The sequence below is a fragment of the Pteropus alecto genome, unplaced genomic scaffold (assembly GCF_000325575.1).
Source record: "Pteropus alecto unplaced genomic scaffold, ASM32557v1 scaffold16, whole genome shotgun sequence".
In the NCBI taxonomy this organism is placed as follows: domain Eukaryota; kingdom Metazoa; phylum Chordata; class Mammalia; order Chiroptera; family Pteropodidae; genus Pteropus; species Pteropus alecto.
The window spans coordinates 7,775,314-7,799,267 of record NW_006438867.1 but is presented as its reverse complement, the minus strand read 5'-3'; the positions used below and the strand labels follow the sequence as shown (position 1 = coordinate 7,799,267).

Genomic DNA, 23,954 nt, shown 5'->3' with positions numbered 1-23,954 from the left:
ACCCATCTTACCTCACGCGAAGGGGCCGGAGTTTCAAACTAGCAGCAGTGGGGCAACTTCAAAGCTTTAAAACTGAAGAGTGACAGGATCCAAAGAGAAGGAGCACCGTTCTTTCCCCCTGACGTGACTGAGCTCTTTGCTCACTTTTGCAGCCCACATAGCAGATGGCGCCTTGTGCATAGATGGCCATTAGCAACTCCTACTGGATTTGTAAAAGTGGAAATTCTCCAGTTTCAGGGAAGAGGTATCTCCAGGCGCCATCTCCTAGGGAGAGCAGTAACTCAATTACAGGGAGGTAATATCCCTGGGTGCCAGCCCCAGGGGGAAGCGCAACATTCCAAGGAAAAGATGATAAAACTGTCTATTAGGCCCTGTTTACTGGGAGTTCCCCTGAACACATTTATCTGTGTATAAAGAGTTAACAACTAACTTCTGCTTCTTGTAATCTGTTCATTTAAAGATGTAGTAAAAAAACCTTATAAGCAGCCTGCTTGGGAAGCTCGGGGCTGATCTCTTCTAACCCTGCATGGTAGAGAGTCAGTCGCTGGCCGGCTAATAAAGGCTCATAATGGCTCATAATTAATCTCAATCGGCTCCGTGGGTCTCAGAATCATGCGCACCACAACAGATTAACAGCATTGAGCAGGCAAGGGCCAAAGAAAAGGGCTCAGTATGAGTTCCGAAGATAGCAATTTTGAAAATGTGTGGTTTATAAAAAAATGTCACTTGGTCTCCGTGAGAAAATCAATAAATTGCCATTTACGGACTGTTACTCTGAATTCCCCTTCTTAATTTTTGGTATTAAATTAGTGGTAGGTTAACTTTTCCTAATGCCTTTTCTCAGAGAAATTAAAAGGATGGGCAACAAACCCTGGGTATGGTCCAGCTCACTGATGACCAGTCCTGGAAGGAAGTGTGTGTGTGTGGGCGGGGGGCAGGGACGGCTTGCACTTCTCATTCTGTGTTCTTCCTCCCTTCTTTACAGCAGGCACATTCTGATATTAAACTGTGAAAAAGAGCTAAAGTAGAAAACCACCACCAAGTTATTTGCCAGCCTAGAGATATTTACTTTTTCTGAATTTACAGTCGATTTTTCCTTCAACATTTCATTATGAAAAATTTCATACATAAAAGTTGAAAGAAATTCATAGTGAACTCAGATAAACCCGGGAACTGCATCTTTTGAATTTTCTACATTTACCTCATTTCTACATTAAGGGTTTATGGAGCCTTGTAAATGTGCGGTATGTTGAAGAAACAAGAAAATTTTACGGTTGAGGATCTAGTTTGGTTTCTCAATAGATATATTTGATATTCTTACCAGACTATCTTAAGTAGCTGCTGGTCGATTTTGTTTGTTTGCTCAGACACTCAACTGTCTAATAACATCATACAACCAGTCTGCCATTCGACTCGCTGGTATGTGTGAATGGAGTAACGGGCACGTCATTCACTCACAAAGGAACCTCGGAAACACCTGTCATGTTCTCTAGCATAACCTCTTAGGCCTCTGGGAGTAAACTGGACTTTTGGAACCATCCCAGGCTCATTCAGATCCAAGTCTGAAAGACTGAAACAGTCTCTGTCAAAAACAAACGGTTGTGAACTAACGAAGAACATTTCCCTGGGTGTTCCAAACAGTTTCCTGCGCAGGCCTCCCTGACAGCTGCAGGCAAGCCCGCGACAGCCCCAGACGCGCCCTGTTCCAAGCCAGTCACAGCTCACATGCTGTCTTCTTTCACAGGAAAAGCCTTGAGACAAGGCCAAGTACCCACGAGGAGTTAATGTACGATGAAATCGGCATCAGAAACCGGAAACGAAGGGAGAATTACCAAACAGTTAATACCTGTAACACCAATTGACCCTCTGAAGCAATGAGATCTTTAATTTTCATTTGTTTCTCAAATTTCAAGCGTGCAGTCTCCTTCAGAGGAAAAAAAGTGCCACAATACCTACAGAAAACAATATATTTTATTTTCATATTTCTTATATTTGTACCATCATAAAAATAGGTATACACTTTATGCTTATAGTTCTCACATAATAAAAGCTAAAACGTTTACCAGTTAAATTAAAACAAAATCAGTAAAATGAAAATAAACCACCTTAAAAATTTAATATAACAAATGATGCTGTTTTGCTCATATAATAAAACGATGTTTTGCCCAAAAGAAATGAGTCACAAATATTTGGTTTAATAGCAAAAAGCCGCAGTTCCCTATCCCATTTTGTCCTTAGACCGTTTCTGAACGTTTTTACCCAATAATCATGATGAGAACGCCTATGCATGTAAGTATCTTGTTCAAACTGGTTCCAATAAATTCAAGCCTTTCTCTCCCTCTTTCAACGTAATCAGAACAGAAAATTAACCAAACCTATCAAATGCCTATTTAAAAAACATGAATTGGCAAACTGAAAAAATGAACAATTAACTGTCTTCATTGAAACCTGCACTAATCACTCTGGAATCCAGCTGGCTTGAGAATCTGGAGCGGAAACACTCTGTGAGTTATTTGTGATGATACTTATCACCAACAAACTGCCGAGAGTGACTGCACGGGGCCAGGACACAGGCGGCATGAGTGTCTGGGACAGGCCTCAGGCGGACGTCAAGCCCCGGCAGGCGCGTCATGGCAGCAGCACGGCGCCCCGTTTCCCACTGTCCCGTCATCTGTGTCCTGCAGCGTCAACCGTTCTGTTTTTCTTCAAATCGGATTTCAATTTTGAATACTTGACACTGTTGCTGACGTGCATCTCGCTTTCCTCGTGCTTGCTGAGGATGTGGGACAGGTGCTGCCAGTCCCTGCATCCGTTCTCGTTCCGCAGCTGGTTCTTTCCTTCCCCAAAGAGTTTGCAGTACAGACAAAACACAGAATCTTTGGAGGTCGAATAAAGTAACCAGGATCGAGTGGTTTTCTCACCATTTGGAAGAATTCGGGTATAGTAAGTTTCTGAAAACTTCCTCCCTGTGTTGTCTTTTGGGAAGTTAAAATTTCTCACCTGAGGTGGGTCATTCTCGACCAGAATGTCTCGCTGTTTGACAGTCAAGGCCCGGGGCCACGTCCCAGGGTCTGCTGGGAGCACCACGGGCCCAGCGCCGTCCGGCCCTTCGTCCCCGCGCTGCTCCTGGAGTGCGTCAGCCACAGCGGGCACAGGAGACAGTAAACCTGCGCCCCGGGTGGCCGGTGACATGCGTGTGCCACACTCTGCTGAAACCAGCAGCTCTGAGGTCTTCTCCTTCTTTTCTGGTATTCCCTCTATTTTTTCCAAAAGTATATTCAATGATCTTTCATTTTCTTCGCGAATAGCACTTCTTTTTCTGTTTTCTGATGTTGATAATTTTTTTGATTTTGTTTCCAGCATCTGGAAAGAAACAGATTACAATTTTACCTTAGAACTGTTAACACTAAAGAAATTAACATATATACAAATGCCCAGTAAGCATGTGAAAAGCAGCTCATTGTTAGCCATCAGGAAAATACAAATCAAATCCACTACATACCATGTCACACCCACTGGAATAGGTATGACAAAAAGACAACTGTTGGCAAAGATGTGGAAAACCTGGTTCCTGAGGTGACGTGGGAACGTGAAATAGCACAGCTGCCTTGGAAAGCAGTCTGGCCGTTCCTCAGAAATCAGGTGCCCTGACCTAGCACACCAAAACGAAAACACGCGCCACACAAAACCTTCACAGCAACACTCAACGACAGTCAGAGAAGCAGAAACAACGCAAATGTCTGTTACTCATGAATAAATAAAAATGTGGTATTATCCACACAATGGAATATCTGGCAAAAAAGAAGTGAAGCGAAGTCATGTGCCACAACACGGGTGCACCTGGAAACCAGTCACGCAGCACCACGGTGCACGAGGCCATTTAGGAGAGACACACATCTCCTACTTTGGAGTCAATAAAATAAAGATGCAGAAAGAAGACTGAGAACAGCCAAGACGTGTGCAGTGTGAACGGCAGCCTGTGAGCTGGGACACAGTGCACAACGGGGCTTAAACCAAGAGCTTTGCTCTGATTTCACCCTGAAGGCAGAGTGGCAGCACTGACGCAAACCCAGCAGGAGTGACGCGACCAAGGTGGCACTTCAGAGGGACCGCTCTGACGATACTGTCTGTGGGCTTCCACCCCTCGGGAAGACTGAGGGCAGCCAGGAGGCTGTGGTGACGCCGGCACAGAGGACAGGGGCTGCGTCGGGGGTAGTGGCCGAGACGGATGGAGCTGAGAGAACCTGGGCCAGCTGGAAACTGAGTGGCTCTGGGGCTGAGGAAGAGGGAGGTGGGAAGGACGACCCCGAGGCGGGCGAAGCAGACGGCTCCTTTTCCAGTGGCCGAGGCCAACAGCACCATCCCAACGGCGTTCTGAGTGCAGGGACCACGGTGGGCACCGTTGGTTATATACAACGTCCCCCCACCCCCCACCTCCACAATAAGAACAACCTTAGCTCCTGCTGGGCGCCGACTGGACGGTGGGGTTTACTGACAAGGCGAACAAGGGAAGTGGGATCGGAGTCCCGTGATAGACACCATTGAGGCATCTGTGAGACATGCAAATGGAGATGACACGTGGACGTACTGGTCTGAAACGGAAGACACATGACCCGCAGATATTTAGGAAGTCATCGAAATGGATATTAACTGAAACGACGTGAGCGGCCAGGACCGTAGCGGGAGATCCCACAAAGGAAACAGAGCCACGGGCTGCAGTCAGTGTTGCTTTCACACGACCAAACGCAAACTTTAGTCTAATCTCCACCCCCGCCCCCGGTTTCCTGGTAACGCGGAGGTGGTCAAGCTGTTCCAGTTCTCAGTGATGGGCCACTGCCCAGCAGTAAGACCTTGGGCAAGTCACTCAATCAGTTAAGCTTATTTCCTTGGCAACAAGACGAGGACATCAAGGTCTGGTGAAGACGGCAGAGTAGGTGAAATACATTAAAACCTTAAGACTATAATAAATAAAAATAAGAAGTAAATCAAACGAAATGAGGACATTAATTGGCATCTAACAAGGAAGGCTGTTTAGATGATTGAATGTAAAAACACATGTCAAGCTGTACCTGGCACCACAGTAAACTCATGTTAGCTGTCACTATGTTCAAACAAGGGTCCTCGTAACTATGAGACAATTACTGAACAGGGCCCGAGAGCAGAGACCTGGAAAAACTTCTGACTTGCCTGCCTTCTGCTCTGGGCTCCAAGGCTAAACTGCTCACATCTTTCCTCATCCATGGGGTGAAATGGGCTCAAGGCTCACTTATACTTCCACACGGCAAAAGACTGCACCGGCATCGTCTGCTAAAAAGGCCTCGTTTTCCCATCAAAATGATCTGGTACCTTCTTCTAATATCAACTGACTGTACAGGTGTGACCCTATTTCTGGACTATCTATTCCTCTGACCTATTTATTTGTTTTTATACCCCACACTACCTTGATTACTGTAGTTTTTTAATGTGTTTTTTTCCAGCTTTATTGAGGTATAACCGATAAACAAAAATTGAATATGTTTATGCTGTTCAATGCAATGTTTTGAAGTTTTTAATGCCTTGAAATTAGGTAGAAAATTCCTTAACTTCTCCCTCATGCCATACACAAGATTAACTTGATATGGATCACCAACTTAGACGTAAAATCTAAAACTAAAACGCTTCTAGATGAAAACAGGCAAGCATCTTCATAAGTTTGGTAGGCAAAGATTTCTTAAAACAAGACACAAAAGTATTAATCAGAAAAGCAAATACTAAATTGGACTTTATCAAAATTAAAAACATCAAGAAAATGAAAAGACAAAACATCGTCCAGAAGAAAAATCTTCTGAATACGTTTATTTTACAAAAGATATGCATCCAATATATATAAATTCCTACAACTCAAAAAGACAACCCGATTAAAAAAATGAGCTAAAAGCTTGAATGGACACTTTACAAAATAAGATCTATGAGTGATGAAAGGGAATATGTGTTATCAGGGAAATGCAAATTAAAACCACGATGAGATAATCATTTCGTATCCACTTGAATAGCTTCAATCAAAACAGAGAATACCAAATTTTGCTGAGAATGTGGAGTAATTGCAATTATCGACTTGTCAGTGGGAGTGTGAAACGGTAGAGGAAAGAATTACTTGTAATACCTGCAAAGAATAAGGATCTAAAACAAGCTTACAACAATCAACCATTTTCAATATTCATTTAAGATGGCACAGCTCAGTGACAGATTGACAAAAATGAGAGTAAATGAGATGCTCTGATTGACGTCAGAGTCAACATGAGCTACCGGGCAGAGCTCTGGCATACTGGCCACGTAGACCGCTGACAGATTACCTGTGCTGGAAGGTTACCTGTGCGTACTCACTAACACAGCCCTGGCAGCAGAACCTCATCCGCTGCCCGCCGGCTGCCAGGACACTGTGCCCGGCCCCTCTGCTGGGCAGGTACTCCCCACACTGCTCGCAGCAATTCATGGTCAGACCGTTGGCCGCTCTGTACTCATTGAAGCAGTGGTCACTGCACAGCTTGTGTGTCACATTGCTAACGCTGACTTCATGGCGAACCTAAGAGAGAAGCCAGCACCTGTTAATACATGAGCCAGACTAGCACACAGCTTCTTCGGCAGAAGACAACGAACAGCTTCTTCAGCAGAAACTAGACTAAGCATTCAGGGGAAACACTACACAGCCTGTTTTGTCATTCTTTCACTTTTATCTTTGATTTCTTAGTTAAAATCAGTCTTTGATTTTATAAAAAAAGAAAAATAAGACTCAGAACGAAAAACCAATGTGTCAGCACTAACGTCCCCAGAGACATTTGTGGAGTCCAGGAAATGAACTCGTTTAGATTTAGGTAGGCGTTGCTTAAAGAAACGTACTGGGCTGCCGGAGTGGCCAACCCCAACCTGGAACCCTCTGGGGGCCAGCCTCAGCCCCGCTCGGCCGGGGCAGTGTCTGCAGGCACAGGAGGAGGGCGGCTCTTGCTCTGCTCAGCTCTGTGGCGGCCAAGATAAAACCGTGTCCTGGGTCCGCCTGGCTCTGGACGACCCATGCAGAAGCCAGTCCCCGGGCTGCGTGACGGGAGGATCATCTGCCGCGTGCTCTCCCTTAAAAATCGACACCTTTTTACTCGACGTGGCAACGTGTTCCTACAGCAGGCCTGCCTACCTCCTTCACGTCCCAACCAATGTCGTACTCAGCGTGGCCAGTGAGGACGGAGGCCACACAACCACCACGGTGTCATGGGTGTGCCCTGCTGCACGAACAGGACACCTGTCTACAGGACAGCGCCGGTGCGCCCCTAACTTCACAGGACGTGACAGAGATGGCGGAGCCCAGAACCGCCCCAAAGAGCTAAAATCGCTCCCGTTAACCTAGGCAATGCCTACGCAAGGTGTCACGGTGCGGACCTCTGCCAGCTTACTGCACACTGCGCATCTCGACTTGTTGGGGACTCGCCGTCGGAGACTCTGACCGTCTCCGCAGGGGGACGCACAGGGTGCACGGCGGCTTCCCTGGAAGGACTGGCTGGAGCCCGCTGGAGGGGCCACAGCGGCTCTTCGGGCAGGTGCATCTCTGAAACACAGCAGTAGACAATTTAAGGACGTTGCATTTTAATAAAACTCAAATATGTGGATACTAATGGACATTTTCCATTTTCTTATAATTTAATACTAGGAATCAACTATAATTTCTGGATCTAGCAAAATCCACTTTTTGGTTTCATTGCCAAGTTCTCCCACCTAAATTACACAGGAGAAGAGGGTTTCGAGATGAGCATCTTTTGCAGCGCAAGAACCTTGCCACAGGTTCTTATGGCTTCTAGAAGCATTCAAAGAGGGTGGCAGCAAGTTAGTAGAAGGCAGAGGGTGGGAAGGGGGAGGCAAGGAGTGGCAGGGAGACGGCCATAAACCTTCCATTGTCCTGCCAGGAGCAAGGACAGCTCTGACAAGCTCGTTAACCGTGAAGACGCCTCTGCAACACTACCTGTGAGCCTCTGCAGCTCCCTGATCACACACGTCTACACTGCCAGGATTGACCACATGCAGCCACGCAGAGAGGGACGGCTTACTTTTTACAGACTACACTGCGCTTCTTTGGAGTACGCTTGTGAGAGAAGGAGGAGAGGCAGGTGGTGGAACAGAAGAGGTGAGCGGATCCTTTCCGTTGATAAGCCGTCTGTCCCTTCTGTAAAGGGTTCTTGCAGTTTGCACAAGTGATCTTCGTTGGTTTGGTAAGTTGCTGCTGGGCTGAAGGCTGGAAAATCTGTTTGGGAAGCGAGGCCACTGGTGATAAGGAGTCCACCCCGGGCTGCTTCTGATTACGGGGAAACAACGCTGACTGGGAGATCCACGAGTCTTAGAAACAGAACACAAGGAGGCACAGAACAGGTCAAAACCCACATCGGAATAATACTTCTAGTTTCCATTTTGTACAAGTTTAAGAAGACAGTGAGGCAGCCTTCTCGCACAACCCCAGGGGACTATCCACTTTGTGTTCTAGGTGAATGACACCCTGTCGTGCCAACAATGTAAACGGTGGCTTGGCACTGTGCCACACGGTGGCCATCATCTAAGTCAGATTCCCGGGTTCGAAAATGCCCTGAGCTTACTAGGTTGTACAAGTCTATTAAACTGTGTTTTGGTTTTCTTAGCTATAAACTGGCAACGACGCCTAACTCAAGAGAACGTTAAAGCATTGTATTTGGTACCAGGGCACGTGCGAAAAATATTAGTCACTTTTTCTTCTCTAAGAATAGAGTATTAATACATTCTAAAATAAATAAGTACAAAGATAACTATGGAGTGTGGTAAATGATATGTTTTCAACAGCTTCCCCCTAACATTTTATTATGAAAGATTTAAAGCATTTAAACTGAAGGAATTTTACAGTGAACACCCATATGCTCACCATATTACACTATTTTACTATTTTTTAAATTAAATTTACTGGGCCTAACATTGGTTAATAACATTATATACGTTTCAGGTGTGCAGTTTTGGGACATCTGCATATTCTATGCTGTGTGCTCCCCACCCATGGTCCAGACCTCGTCACCATATGTCTGACCCCTTTGCCCTCTTCATCCTCCCTGACCCTAATTTTATACTGTTAACTCTATCACACCTTTCCATCGAGTCATCCCTCTAAATGATCAATCTATTTTTCATGTATTTCAAATAATATGTAGACATCAATACACTTCCCGCCAAAATACTTTGGAATATAGTTTAGACATCACATTTTAAAGCAACTCTTTCTAGAATTACTTATCATCTGTCCAAAATATTATTTCCTAAGCATTAATATAGGTGGTGGACTACTCAGGAAATTCAGCTTTTCTAAGTTCATACAGAGACTCCTCCATCATACGTGACTGTAGCTTCAAAACAGCACAATCGTTTGTACTGGTAACAGTACGTCTCACACCTGAACGTGCACGTGGTCACGTGAGAATCTTGTTTTAGCGGAGATGCTGAATCAGCAGGGCTTGTGAGGGGCCTGAGACTCTGCATTTATAACTAACTCCTTGGTATCGGCAAGGCTTTGAGAAACGAGGCCCTAGAGTACTGAATCCTTCTGTCATCTGTCTTCAAAGGTAGCTTTTGTCATCAGCATGAGGCTTACGGTCCCTGCACCCATCAAAATGCCCGAGGCTTCCCACAATACTACCAACACCAACAATTCTATTTTTATTTCTAAATTCCCACCCACTGCTTCTAATTTTCTTTGCCTTAATTCCAGGTATTTTTTATCTTACAGGCAAAACCAAAACAGAACAAGTAACAAGAGGAATTCTTTCATTCCACAGGATGACATGCTGGCAAATATGGAGTATATGCCAATAAAATTTTTTATCACCAAGTACTCATAAAAGAAGTTATTTTACTTCTAAATTTTTGTAATTCTAAGCCATTCCTTTAGAAAACAAAATCATTTCAGGAACATTCTAAAGAAAACAAATTGTCTACGACTATGCCACCCTGAACGAGCCCGATCCTGTCTGATTTCAGAAGCTAAGCAGGGTTGGGCCTGGTTAGTACTTGGATGGGAGACCACCTAGGACGACCAGGTGCTGTAGGCATAAAAAAAATAATAAATAAAGGATTGTAAGCTGACAAGGTCCTTGCAATCTGTGAGGTCAACCAAGGGTTGCCTCGCCTAAAAAAAAAAAAATTAAAACAAAAAAACCCAGAAATTACACATTTACCTTTAGAATAAACATAAGTTGCATTCCGGGATCAAATGTCTCTGCATATTATCTGGATTATCAAGCAGATTTAATAAACAAAAAAAGATAGCCAACCATTACAAGGTTTGTCATCACCATCAATGTGGGAGAAATGAGACCCTGAACACAAATACACTGGGCTTTTTAACTTTGTGGACTTACCCATTCTGAAAAGGGGCACGTTTATACAGAAGTATGGAAAGTGAGATGCCACCTATGCTGCCCCTCGAGATGGAAACTGGATTCCGAAACGTCCCCCAGCTTTGGTGCACACATAAAACAAACGTTTCCTGTTTATACTGTAGCTATTTAATTTCTCGTAATGTCAAAGTTCTTATTTCATCAAATTTTTATTTTATTTTTGGTACTAGTGTCTCTAGGTTAAACTTAAACAACTCTCAAACTCTTCCATGCCCTATCCCCAGAGAAATTTTAAGGGGCCTAGTACACATTATTTAATCTAAATTCCTCATTATGTACAAGGAAAATTAAGACCTAGAAGTTAAGTGATTTTCCCAAAAGTCCAATAAGTACTAGATCTACTATCTGACTTTTAGGTGTTCATTTCTTCCTGCATCTACACTCTTCTGCCTAAAAAACCATCTTTTTGTGTTTCTGTAGTATTGGTGAAAACTTGTCTCAGTGGGGGTTTTTTGGTTGTTAGAATAAAACATAACATATACACAAGTTTACAAATCTTAAGTACGATATCAACAAAATTCTTTATAATGAACATACTTGCCTGACTACCGCCCAGAAACACACAGAAAATGCCCAGTATCCAGAAGACCTTCCTTATTCATTTCCCACTCACTAACCTCCCTCCTTTCCCACAGGCCGTCCCTATTCTGACTAGTTTTGCCTCATTTGGGACCTCACATATTTGAAATCGTACAGCATGTACTCTTTTGTGTCTAGTTTCCTTAACAACATCAACAATTGCACATAATGGTTCACCGTTTTGAGTACTCCAACGTGCGTCTACTCCTACTTACCCATTTGCTGTGGATTAATTTCAATATTTGGCTATGATTTCTATACCTGTCCTTAATGGTTTCTGAGGCATTTATCCCACTTGGGATCTGCAAAGGTTCTTGAATTTGCAGGTTAATGTTTTACCTCTGTTCTAGAAAATTCTCAGTTGTGCCTCATATCCCCCCTCCTCTCTTGGGGACATGAACTCCGTGTCCTTCTCATCGGGTCGCAGGTCTCCCACATTCCTTTCTATGCTTCCCACCTTTGGGCTGGTTCAGTCTGGACGGTATTGACACCTTCCAGGCCACTTAGCCCTCCTCCGTAGTGCCCAGTGTGCGGTTAAAACGCACAGGCTCTTAGAACTCGTGCCTGACACCCGATTACCTGGACCCCCTGTGGGCGCCTCACCTCTGCTGTCTGCTTTTCTCTTGATTTTGTCACATGGTTGTCTCCTCACATCCCTATTTGCTTTTTATGGATTTTATATGAAAACTGAAAATAATGTGAGGCTTTGGATGTCAGCATCCCAACCCAAAGGTCACAGTTGTCATTTGTCACTGGTTCCCCTCTGTGTGACTGTGAGTCTGCTGAAGGCACCTCTTCGGTTTTCAGCCTCCTCAGCAGCCTTTTCCAGAACTGAACACACACCCGTGAGAGAAACACAGCTCCAGGTGACACGTCATTTCTACGAGGCTCCTTCTCTCGGGTCTCAGAACCCTAATTTTTTCATTGTATTTGTCGCTCTATGATGTTTTCAACAGACATTCTATATTGTGTCTTCTCCCTAATTATTCTCTGCAAGAAGGATGAGAATTACCTAGCCTATTATTATCGGAAATAAAACTCACTAGAATCAGTGTCAGGGCCAGAAATATTCATAATGCAATAAAAATACAAAGCATATACAGGAGCATTTCTCAGCTTAGGGAGGCATTTTCCGTGTTGGGTTTTCTGCTACTGACATAAAGGTATGTGATGAGTGGAGAATTTTCACTGAAAAATAAATCTGCCTTAAATGTTAATGAAAGGATTAAATGACTCAGAGGTCCACACTAACAAACATAATCCTATTTTCATAAGATAGAACACCTAGTTTTACATGTACTTTATGCAGAGCCATAATTTTATGTGAAATTTCAATTTATAAGCCCTAAATTCAAATGTCACTCAACTCCAGAAATCCTCACCTTGCTCTAATTTTTTTCTTTTTCCAGTGCTCAAATGCCTTCAATTTATAGACATGGAAAGCACATAACAACTAGAGTAAGACATTCTGGGGGAGCTTTGACTCTAAATAGTAACAATAACAACATAATTGCTGTATTATTCTATAATTCTGGTAAAAACTGGTTAGTTTTACTAACACTGACAGCAAGTGAAAACAACATTTACGTAATACTAAGATGAGACAGCTTTTACTAGGCTACGTTCAAGTTAAAGAATGAAAAATAGCAACAAAAATGACAAAAAGACTGTCGTTTCCACAACTGACTTAACCTTTAAGAGAGGTGCAAGCACTTTTGCCACTGCTCTTCACCCGACAACCCCGACAACCCCGTGAGCTTTCCTTTTAGCATTCCAGACTAAATGCTACTCTTCAAAGGGTTTCGTGCTGTAACTTTTGCACCTCAAAAGAAAACCTTCGAAAACTCAGGAATGTTGTAAATTCACCCATACTTCATAGATAATAGAAAGTTGTGCCATATATCATAAATAAAATAGTTTAAATGTTGTTAAAAACTTTTTCACTTATCAGTGTCACGTGAGTCAGTTAGTGCTTCTTCTGTTATATTTTAAAGTCATTGATATTTTACATGATGAGAAAATACCAGAAACACAAAACACAGTTTTGAACTAATGAGATAACGAAATGATAGAATAAAAAATGCAAGAGTGATCAAAACGATTTTCAAACGTTTGCAAGTCTCCATAATGGCCACAATTTGTATGAAGCGATAGTATAGAATCTAACCACAGGATGGATTTTCATAGTTAAGTTCAGTCTATGCTATGCTTTTAAATTGAAAAGCACCTTATTTATCCACATTCCACATCAAATACACAATTTCAATTTACTCCAGAAAGAGAAAAATGGTTAAACATAATAGAAATACACGGCAAGTTTTCTGGTTTTAATTCCACTTAAAAGCTTGTATGTATGTAAGTTGGAATTCATGTTTACACAAATATACACCTAAAATTTAGGAAGTAATTATAAAACAGAAAATGAGAGAAAGAAATAGATCCAAGAGAATGATTTTCAATGGACAGTATTTCAAGTCTTCAATATCTATTTCAATTGCTTTTCACATCTTTCAATATAAAGACCACAAGTTTTTTATGATATTACTTCTCAGGCTTAACTCTTAATAAACAAAAGATGCACACAGTAAACGGATGACAAACATAAGTGAATAAATTCATAAGATGATTGCAAATCTATTTTTACAAGTTCAATGTATAAATTAAGATATCACATTTCAGTCATCATTTTAGCAAACATTGAATAACACTCCTTCCCCTGAGGAAAGCTTTCAATATGGCAACTAAAACTCTTATGTTGTAAGAAAAGTAATACAATTTTTTGGTGAGGGCAATTTTGCATTAACCATCAAAAGCTTTAAAAATATGTTGACATTTTGATTTAGCAATTCCACCTATAGAAACTTTTCTCATGAAAATAAGACAAGTATGGCAAACTTAGAGAAACTCAGAGAAATCCGTTTACAAGTATGAAATCTAGAAACCTCAAATAACAAGCTATTAAATATGAACATAAAAAGCTAATTAATTTGACTATATAAAGACATAAAAAGTCAAATGATTTCCCCACTCCAAGTCAAGAAGAGACAAGGCTTTAAACACCTCCTATTATTGTGCAAGATCCTATTAGAAAAAGAAAGACACTGGGGACCTGCCGGGCCACAGCATCTCCATAACCCTCCGAGAGAGTGGTGAGAGAGTGTGAGAGTGTGAGGGAGTCTGAGGGAGGCTGCCTCTTTCACCGTGCTGGTGGCTCACTATGGTGCGAAGGCAGTGGTGAGCGACAGTGGGGACCAAACTGCACTCGCCAAGCTCTCTTCACTACCTCACACTTGCAGAAAAGGAAGAAAAACTGTTACCTTCACTTATGGTTGTAATTACTACAGCAACTGATCAACACGGTTCCGACACTAATGCCTGGAGTTAGCTTCAGGCCCCACTGGACTAAAGGCACAGTCCCCAACAGGACAGTTTGCTTCAGCTGCCACCGTACCTCTGGCCAACGAGCCATAAATCTGGGGGGTCCCAAGACCTCCCCCCTCAGGTTTGATAATTTGCTAGAATGACGCATACAACTCGGGAAAGCTCTGTACTTACAATCAGAGCTTTGTTAGAAAGGATACGAGTCAGGATGAGGCAAATGAAGAGACAGACAGGATGAGGTCTGGAGGGTCCTGAAGCAGAGCCGCTGTGCCCACTCCCCGTGGGTCAGGCAGCGTGGTGACTGACCCAGCCGGCGCACCAATGGGTCGCCAACACGGAGCGCACTGAGCTTCCGTGCAGTTTTCAGTGATCGAATCATTCGTGGCGGGTGACGGGACTCTATCCCCAGACTCTCTCTCCTCGCTGAGGCTGAGCCCAGCGCTCCTCACATGTGTGGTCTTCCTGGGGACCCTCCTCAGCCCTGGCCTGCGGCTCGTCTCTCAGTGCAAACTTATTTACGTGTGATTCAGCGCTCGTGAAAAGGCCTTCTTGCTGCTTGGGGAACCTCAAAGATTCAGCCTTTCTCCCAAGAACCAGTGAAAGTATTTATTACACAACAGATCATTGGTAAAATAGTGAAATTAGTATTAATTTTACTATCTCAGCCTTTGACTACAGCTTAATGTTTTGTATGATGAACAGAGAAAGATGCATAAACCACTTGTTTCCTACCAAAGTTGACAGTTGTCTTAAGGAAAAGCGGAAAAGCACTTGCAAAATTACCGTACTGCAAGCTGACCTCCTTTTCATGAAATACCATTTTTTCTTGAAAGAATGACAAACTGGTCGATAGACGTTTTCTTAAAAATAAATCAAATGAGCCTGTCACTTCAAGAAAAATGACAGTAATTGCTGCTAGTGAGAAATCATGAGCTTCAAGATAAAATTAGAATCTTTGAAAGCTTGTATCCACCACCATAAGCTTGACGGCTTTCTGAAGTGCCAACATTTAGAAAATCTGTGTAACTCACTGAATTGATATTTTCCAAATCACTAAATCACACAAAGGTAAAAGAGTCATTCAAAGTTCAATGGTTTTTAATTTAATAGAGTATGAAAGTTCACTATATGGTTTAAAATTCCTCACTGTAAGAACCTTTAAGAAACTACCACTTGTCAAGTTTTGGTGCTGTGGGGGGTGGGGGACCCCCACAGAACAAAAAAAATCAATAGTGAAAAATGGGAAACATGCTAAAAGTAGAGGAATCAGTATCTCAAAGGAAAATTTCATAGTAATGAAACTTCTATTTTTAAAATGACACACTAAAATTTAGGTTAAATTAATCAACAGAATACAAAACTATATGTAATACGTTCTAAATTACATTTTTAAAACCACAAAAGCAGAAAACTGAAAGCAAACAAACCAAAAGATGAACAGTGGTCACTTCTGGTCAGTGGAGTATAGTGACAGGTGTTATTATCTAAGGTCTAACTGTGATTTCCTTCAAGTAATCTCTAGTAACCACATAGTAGTCCTATGACAAAAAAAATACATTAATTAAAAAAATAAAGAAAAAAAATACTGGCATTCTGTTAAATAAACGACGGGGCTCTTGGCTCTAGCGACTCTTCAGTGCTGCCCTCAATTCCAAGTTGGTCAATGACGAAGGGCACTAAGATGGCCAAAAACGCCACCAACCCCCACAAAAGAAGGCCCGCAAAACCTCACGTGTGTCATGAAAACATCATACGAAAGATTTGCTAATTTTCAAATAACTTCCATTATATTTTAATTTTATCGGAATGAGACTGTCCATTCTGATATTAAGGTCTGACTTAAAGGCGAGAAACTTTTAAATGAAGCCACTACTAAAATGCCGATTTAAAAATGAAAATCACAGACAAGCAGGCCATTGGTAAACACTTGTAAAGCAAAAATTGGAATTTCAAATTAAGTAATTACAAATTAATTTTGATTACTATGTAATATTACTTTATATTCCTTTTCAATTCCCTATCCATCTTTTTATTCTATGATTTTTTTTACATTAAAATATTGATACAAGCGTGGATAGTGGTTATGGAGGTTTTCAATTAAAACACTTTCAATGTAAACCACATTGGATAAAATAAGTTAAATTCCCCAAAATTCAGAGACCAAGTAGATTGCACAGTTTTAAGTAAAATGTTCTATCTTAATCTTAAAGTCAAGAAATATTTCACATACAGAACATAAATAAAATAAACATGGGTACTAAAGCTAACAGCCGAAGCTGAAACACATTTACACGGGGTAGGAGAGCACCCACGGCTTACCAGGGCTGTGATGAGCTGCGGATTCTCCATTCTGAAATTCATCTCCTGCCACATTCACTCTACCAGGATTAAAAGGTCCTACTCCAGTCTTGGTCTGTGAAGTTAAAGATGGGGTGTATGTTTGTATATTAACACCAAAATTACTTGACTGCAGTCCGTTAGCGACATCTCCCAAGCTGGTATTCTATAGTGCTGTTACATGTGTAATCATTAAGTTCATATCTCGCCCGTCAGTATTTTCTAAGTGGCCATCATTCACAGAGCTTACACCTGTTTCTAAGGTTGTAACATTAGCAATCTGAATTTCAGAGTCGATTCTGTAGTGATACCACTATTACCCATTCCTGCATTTACCTTACTTCTTGAAAGACTGGAAATGGAGAAATCCACATCTTTGGTTCTGTTTTTAGTCTCAGGAGGTCCCCATTCCATAAAACTAGAGGAGTTTTTCTTTTCCCCTCCATTTGTTTCTATGTCCTCTTCGTCGTCAATAACAATCGTCTCACTTATATTTCTCTTCTGAGAAGCTAGATCTCTTGAGGAAGGAAGAATTATGGAATAATTTCCTTGGAGCTTTCCATTTCTCGATAGAAAACTTCTTTGATCAGCTATTGCTGGAGTAGGAATCGAAGGAGGTTGAACAGATTCAATAAATACAACATCGTCATCATCGTCTTCCACTGATGAGTTTCTAGAGCTGCTGACTAAAGGACTAGTTGGGTCCCCAAGTGGATTTCCTATATCCGTGGGACTAGCTGCCATGGCTTTACTCTTTAGAGAAAGAGGAGTCTGGTCAGCCAAGTCTAATCCTCCCACTGAACATTTATCCATGCCGAGGCACCTGCAAGAGACAGGGAGAAGGAAAAGGAAAGTTCTAGTATATTGTGATTATTGCATTTTATTGCACTAAAATAGCACAAATGAAATTTAAAATTCTTTTACGTGATTTTTATCTAACTTTCAAGAAAAAATTGTCACCCATTCTGTTTTTCTTGTCCCATTACCATTTAATGCTTACTTCTTCAGAGTCTGATGAAAATTAATTATCCAATTTTGCTAGTCCTTAAAAAAATATTCAACTTACAGTAAAGTCCTCATTTACCATCATCAACAGGTTCTGCAACTTTAAGCAAAAGGACGTTTAATGAAACCAATTTTACCACAGGATAATTGATATAAACAAGCGTTAACTTCCTACGCATCTCATCAATGTTATAACTTAAGGACCTGCTATACTCAACTTAACCAACTCACACTTTATAGGGGAAAAATACCTAAGTCTTCCTTTCAAATAGAAAACAGTAACAAAATTCTATCAAGTGCCAATAACTCAGAGTCTAGACAATCACTATACTACGGATACTTCTGCCTACTAAAATGACTGTCATTGCCCAATCCTTTTTTTCCTAGTCTTGTCAGTTTTGCAAATTCTCAAACAACATAACTATGTGATTAAATCTTTCCAGACATCACGCTGTTTTCTATGTAAATTCTAAAATCCACCCCTGATGCAGGTGTCATTTAACTCTCCTCACAGTCACAGGTCAGGAAGGAGAAGCTAACCGGATTGCTCCGGGTAAGCCCAAGCTGGACTGAGACTCAGGGCTCTAACTCTAGGCCCCAGACCCTGAGCACTCTGCCTTACTCGAGCACAGCTGACTGTGCTCTAGGGCACGGCAAGGCAAGGGTCCAGCAGAGGCAGAATGAAGAACCTGGGGCGGGAACCATTGGTAAAGCGAGGCTCTGGGGCAGGAGAGGGAAGAGAGAGAAAAGGGGCTGGGTGGCAATGAGACTGATCCGAGTTAGCATTTCCCACCCCAAAGGCGAGACTGGAACACTTGAAGTATGCAGAAATGACAGGTGGAACACTGAGCCAAGTTTACACAAGCTGGTCTCAACTTTCTTAGAAACTCGAGAGCGAAGGACATGGGAATTGCATGGATGTCACATGATTGAAAAACACTCATTTCATGTGGCAGTCACCGTTTCATTTTAAACATCTCATGGTGAAATATATTAAGTAATACTGCTATCCTAAAATCTTCCCAATTTGAATTGGTAATAGTTATAGTCATGTAATAAGTAACGTTTATTCATAATAGGTGCTATGAATTAATAAGTACATTAATTCAGGCAATGCTTATGTGAGGTAGGAACTATTTTTTCCCCCACTGCACACACTAGGAAACTAAGACCCACGAGGTCAGGAGTCAGTCTGGCCTGCCCAGGTCTCCACGGCCAGGAAGCAAAGGGTCAGGACTCAGACCCAAGAGATCAGACTCCAGGATCTACTTCACAGCTACCACATTTATATGCGACTAAGGCATAAAACAATTTTTAAAAATTACTTCTCTTTTATTACAAGTGAATTCATGAAAACAACATTCAAATAAGTCTATTTTAAAGATAGAGAAATAGCAAAACCAAGGGACCAGTTTAAAAGAGTTGTAAAGTAAACAAAAACTGGGATCATGGTTAACACTAATTCAGACAGTATGCTGTGTGGTTGATTTTCAAAGGAAAGAGGCAATAATTTAGCCTAAACTGAGTTTTGAAATACAAATATAAGAGCTGTTCTACATGAACTCTCTCAGTCTTTTATCTGAATAAACCTAAAACAGAAAAGAACAATTTCCAGAAAAGAGCTCCACAGTATCCTCTGGTGGTTGCTGGGTCCCGTCTTACTCTTCTCAAGAACATGATACAAAGGACATTCTTTATGCTTATCTCACTGCAGTCACCTACCTCTGAAAAAGATTAAGTATTCCCCTATTTTCAAATCTCAGATTATAAAAAGTTAAATCACTACTAAAAGCCATTGTGCATTTAATTTAACCATCAAACACTTTCTTAATTCCATAAACACAAGACTACAGCGAAGTTTTTAGTTTCTACAATATTACCCAAAAACAGAGAGTAAAAGTTATGGCTTAGCTAATTAGCTGTGCGCACTGAGCAAATTATTTCACCTAGATGAGTTTTGGTTTTCTAAACTGTAAGCTGTGAATGGGAATAACATGTGACAGCAAGGTTTTTATTGAGACAACTGGACGTGCAAGTCCCTCGTCTCTGCCTGGACCACGTGGAAGAGTGCAAACAATGTCAAACAGTTGTCCATGAAGCAGGTTCAGGCAAACCCTCTGCCTACATGCCAGGGTTTCAACAATCGTCGAATTAATCTCGGGCATTTACCTAGTCTTCTTGTGGCTTCACCTTCATCTACAAGTTAATGTTCACTTAATTTTCATTTTGTATGATATAATGAAAATTAACGTAAATTCACAGCAAAATGTGCACAGAGAAGATCAATACAAATTACCTGACCACCATACAAAAAGTTAGGCTGAAACCCAAGCAGGACTCTTAAATGCAAACTATCTTAAGTAATGAGTAAGGACCTTGCCAAGTTAACAGGGTGTGTAGGGATAAAGATAAGAGTTAACACTAACACACACACATAAATAGCGGTTCTCTGCCCTCCTGTACTGACCTACTTTTCCGGCACACCTCAGAGACCGCCCACCTCCACACTAAAGCGAGTACCACAGTAAAGAGTTTCTGGTTTCCCAGAGCATATAAAAGTTACATTTACGCTATCCTGCAGTCTATTAAGTGTGCAATAGCATTATGTCTAAAAAAATTGTATATAATTTAAAAAATACTTCATTGCTAAAAAATGCTAGCCAACCGAGTCTTCGGGGAGCCTTGTCCCCTGGCTGGGGGCAGAGTGCCTCGCCACCCGTGGAAACGTGTCTGGGAAGTGCGGGAGAGCGAGGCAAGTGGCACCAGCCCCGCCTGGGTCTCCTGAGAGTGCTGCACTCACTCTTCTTGTAAATTGTGGTAAAACAGAACATAAACCTTGCCACTTTAACCATTTTTAAGTGTACACTTGGGTGTCATAATTTTTAAAATATGCTTTCTAAAAGTTGCAAACATTTTTCTGTGGAATTAAGTTGTAACTGAGCATCAATAATTTTCTCGATATCTTCAATTTAAAAAATTAGTTGAATAATTTGGTAGCCATTCAATATTCAACTATACTTATGTATAATGCAGAGCTTACGTTTTAAAAAAAATCAGTTAAAAAACAGAAGCTGAAATAGAAACGCTGAAATATTAATGACGAGATTAGCATATGATGAGAAAGGTAAACTAACCTGCTTAGGAACCTTCGAAAATTAAAAGCACAAGAAATGTATTTTAAAACATTTAATTATTTTCTCAAAGATTCATTTTTGGCCACCTACAAGCACACCTACGTTTTCTAGGCTCTATAATGCACGCGACCACAACTGCTGTTCATCGCAAATCAGTTCTATGGCACCTCTGTGCACTTACTGCCACAGATCTTTCAGAATATAAAAACATTTATATAGTTACATAAAAATAAATTCAACTCCAAAGCCACCTCTCATCTAAAATCCCATCTAAAAGCATAAGCAAAATGAAGCTGTGCCATGGTTCCCGAGGCACTGGCAATGAGACAGAACAAAGAGGCAAAGGAACAACTTTCACAAACAGCAAGAGAATCGCCTAAGTGCCCAAGTCCAAAGCCACAGTCCAGAAATTGAAAGATTAAGACAATGGGAGACTGGCCACACGATCAACTTCCCTCCCTTCTAAAATCTCCGTGAACACCACACGGGAATAAAAGAAACAAACACAACAAAATTTTCTAAGCCGAAGAGCAGATGGATGAGTAGCTAACTAGCTCGGCCGACCTAAGACAGCTAAACTGAGAGATGAGACGCTGAGCTGCGGAATCCTTAAGGCCCTGCTGCTCCTGACGACTCAGGGTGGGGGCCGGCGGCTAAAACTGGAGGGTGGGAGGTCCCTAACCCCTCCAATCCCCCGCATGGACGCGGACAGGCCCTGGCCCACGCCGAGGCGAGTTCCAGGCTCTCACTCTGCGCAGATGACAGAGCACGAGCCCCCGCCTGGGGCCTCCCTGGGCACGCGAGAAGGCTCGGGGCGCGCACGAAGCGCCCGCTCTCCTGGACCCCCAGGGAGCGGCACCCAGACCTTCAGTTCCCAGGCGGCAACCTCTTTCTCGGAAGACTTCTCAGAAACGCTCTTCGCTGTGGAACTGGGAACCAGCACGGAAGGAAAGACCTAAAGCTAGCGACTCACGAGGTTCTCCATCCGCGGGCCAAAAGACCCCTCCGCCAGGGAGCGCCGACCTGGAAGCCCCGCCCACGCCCACCCCACCCCCCAGACCAGTCAAGAGCTTGGAAACCCGTGAGGAAAGCAGCACGTCTGAGAAGAAAACCAGTTAAAAGAGAAAACGAAGGGAAGCGATAGAAGGCAGGAAAAAGAAAATGTAAAATGAAAAACCACCAACTATCAGTATTCTAGGTGGACACATGATGAGAAAAACACCATAAAAAATTAACATTTCTGATATAAAAAGAGCTTCCAGAAATTAAGTTTAGCACAAATAAAAATTCAGTAAAAGGATTAAAAGACAAAATTGAGGAAATCTCAGGAAATAAAGCAATAAAAAAAATAAACTAAGAATTATAGCTACCATTAACAGTGTGAGTGTGTGTGTCCCGTAACTCATGGGCCAGGCACTTTACCAATTTTTATACTCATTTCAATCTTCATAGCAATCTTGGGAAGAGAAACATAAATTACTTATTTAAAATGTGCGTAACGAAAGAGCATGTAATTGAATAAGATGTACATAATTAAGGTTCACTGACTGACCCTTACTCAGTTTGCACTTGTCCAAGTAAGAGCAGATGTGTACTCTACTCCAGCTGGCACTAAAACCTTGTCCTTTGTACTGCATCATGTTGCAAATACCCTAAAACACTTTGCTGAGAAAAGTGGCTTGTCTAAACAATAACTGGGTCAGTGACTTGTTACCCTGAGAATTTCAGACTCTACTAGTAGTTCCCTGTCCCTATGAAGACCCATCACAGCTCGAGAACCATATCTATATACCATCAACTCCACAATTTACCAGGGGATGTTAAAAAGCACCACTCCAGGTCTCCCGAGAAAGGTGCCCAGTTGAACAATCTCCACTCTGAGAAGCTGGACACAGATCTCTCCATCCTGGCACCCTGTCCCAGTCTAAGTAAGTGAAGAGGGGTGCTGTGAAGCATAACAGTAAGTGCACAGCCGGGTCTGGCAAGGAGCAATGGGGGCGACAGGAAGGCAGGAATACCACTGGGAGAGAAACTAACCGCAAGTGTCTTCGTGATGACCAACAGAAAACTGCTCCATCACTTTGAAAGGATAAAGTAGGCAGATCAAAGAGTGTACAGAATTCCAGATAATAAATGTATAATCAAAGGGTTTTTTTTTTTTTAAGTTATCGTTTTGACACTCCTAATAAAATTATTCGGGCAAGGATTGGTGTAAAAACCATTAACTAACTGACAAAGAACTGCGCATTTTATTTTACTGAAACAAACGCCAAACAGATTACTTTCTGGAAGCAAGGAGAAACATTTATTCTATAATGGAAGGATCGTGGGGTCACTAGCAATTCAGTGCTCCATCTCTGAATCACGAGGGTGACAACTAGATCACCTCTCTCCTGATGTGGTGCTAGCAGGAGGGCTGACTGGCACTCTGGAAACTGTCCCGTGGTGTAAGTGTGCAACACACCCAGTGCCTCCCCTGTGATGGCCCCAGCTTGGCTCTGGGGACAGGGTCCACCCAAAAATTAGTTGTTTGCCTTCAAGATAAAGGAAGGTAAAATTGCACAGAACACCCTATTGCTGCACTCAGTGCACTAAACAGAAAAGCGGGGCAAAATGACTCACAGAGGAGCTGTTTTCTTCCTTAATTTCTGCCAAAGCTTCACCGGATTGGCCTGAAGGTGATTCCTGGTCCTGGAACGAGAGGAAATGAAAAATGGTTTCGTTACACCCGACCTGGACGCAGAGCAACTCCTAACTCGCATAGGGAGATGGCAGAGACAGTGGCCAAGGAGTCTCGGCGCCCACTCCCTCCCTGCCCCCGCGCCCCCCACAATGCCGCGGAGAAACCAGGGTAAAAAAATTACGGGACCGAAACCACGATACAAAGCTCGGCCTGTTTCTTCTAACTACGGACCGCGAGGCGGGGGCGGGGGCGGGAGACGGATGTTCCCACGCAGGGGACCCTGTGCCCCCCGGAACCGGCCAAACGCGTCGCCCGCGTCACTCGGGCGCCGAGTCGGAGGGAGGGGCGGCTCCCCTCACCGCCAGGCTGAGGTCTCTCAGCTCGCTCCCAGCTGCGGCCGCGGCC

The 23,954-nt window shown here is 42.5% G+C and overlaps 1 protein-coding gene and 1 pseudogene across 1 annotated transcript; one reads left to right on the top strand and one right to left on the bottom strand.

The window, feature by feature from the left end:
• Positions 1-1,953: 1,953 nt before the first annotated feature.
• On the bottom strand, positions 1,954-23,804 carry ZMYM5 (zinc finger MYM-type containing 5). Its single transcript, XM_006915836.3, has 8 exons — positions 23,781-23,804; positions 23,489-23,557; positions 17,064-17,550; positions 16,710-16,803; positions 8,070-8,355; positions 7,408-7,573; positions 6,350-6,562; positions 1,954-3,363 (listed from the first exon to the last, which is right to left on the bottom strand). The coding sequence occupies exons 3-8, from the start codon at positions 17,538-17,540 to the stop codon at positions 2,668-2,670; spliced, it is 1,932 nt and encodes a 643-aa protein (XP_006915898.1). The 5' UTR covers positions 17,541-17,550; positions 23,489-23,557; positions 23,781-23,804; the 3' UTR covers positions 1,954-2,667.
• Positions 9,964-10,082, top strand: LOC112482979 (annotated as a pseudogene).
• Positions 23,805-23,954: the final 150 nt, after the last annotated feature.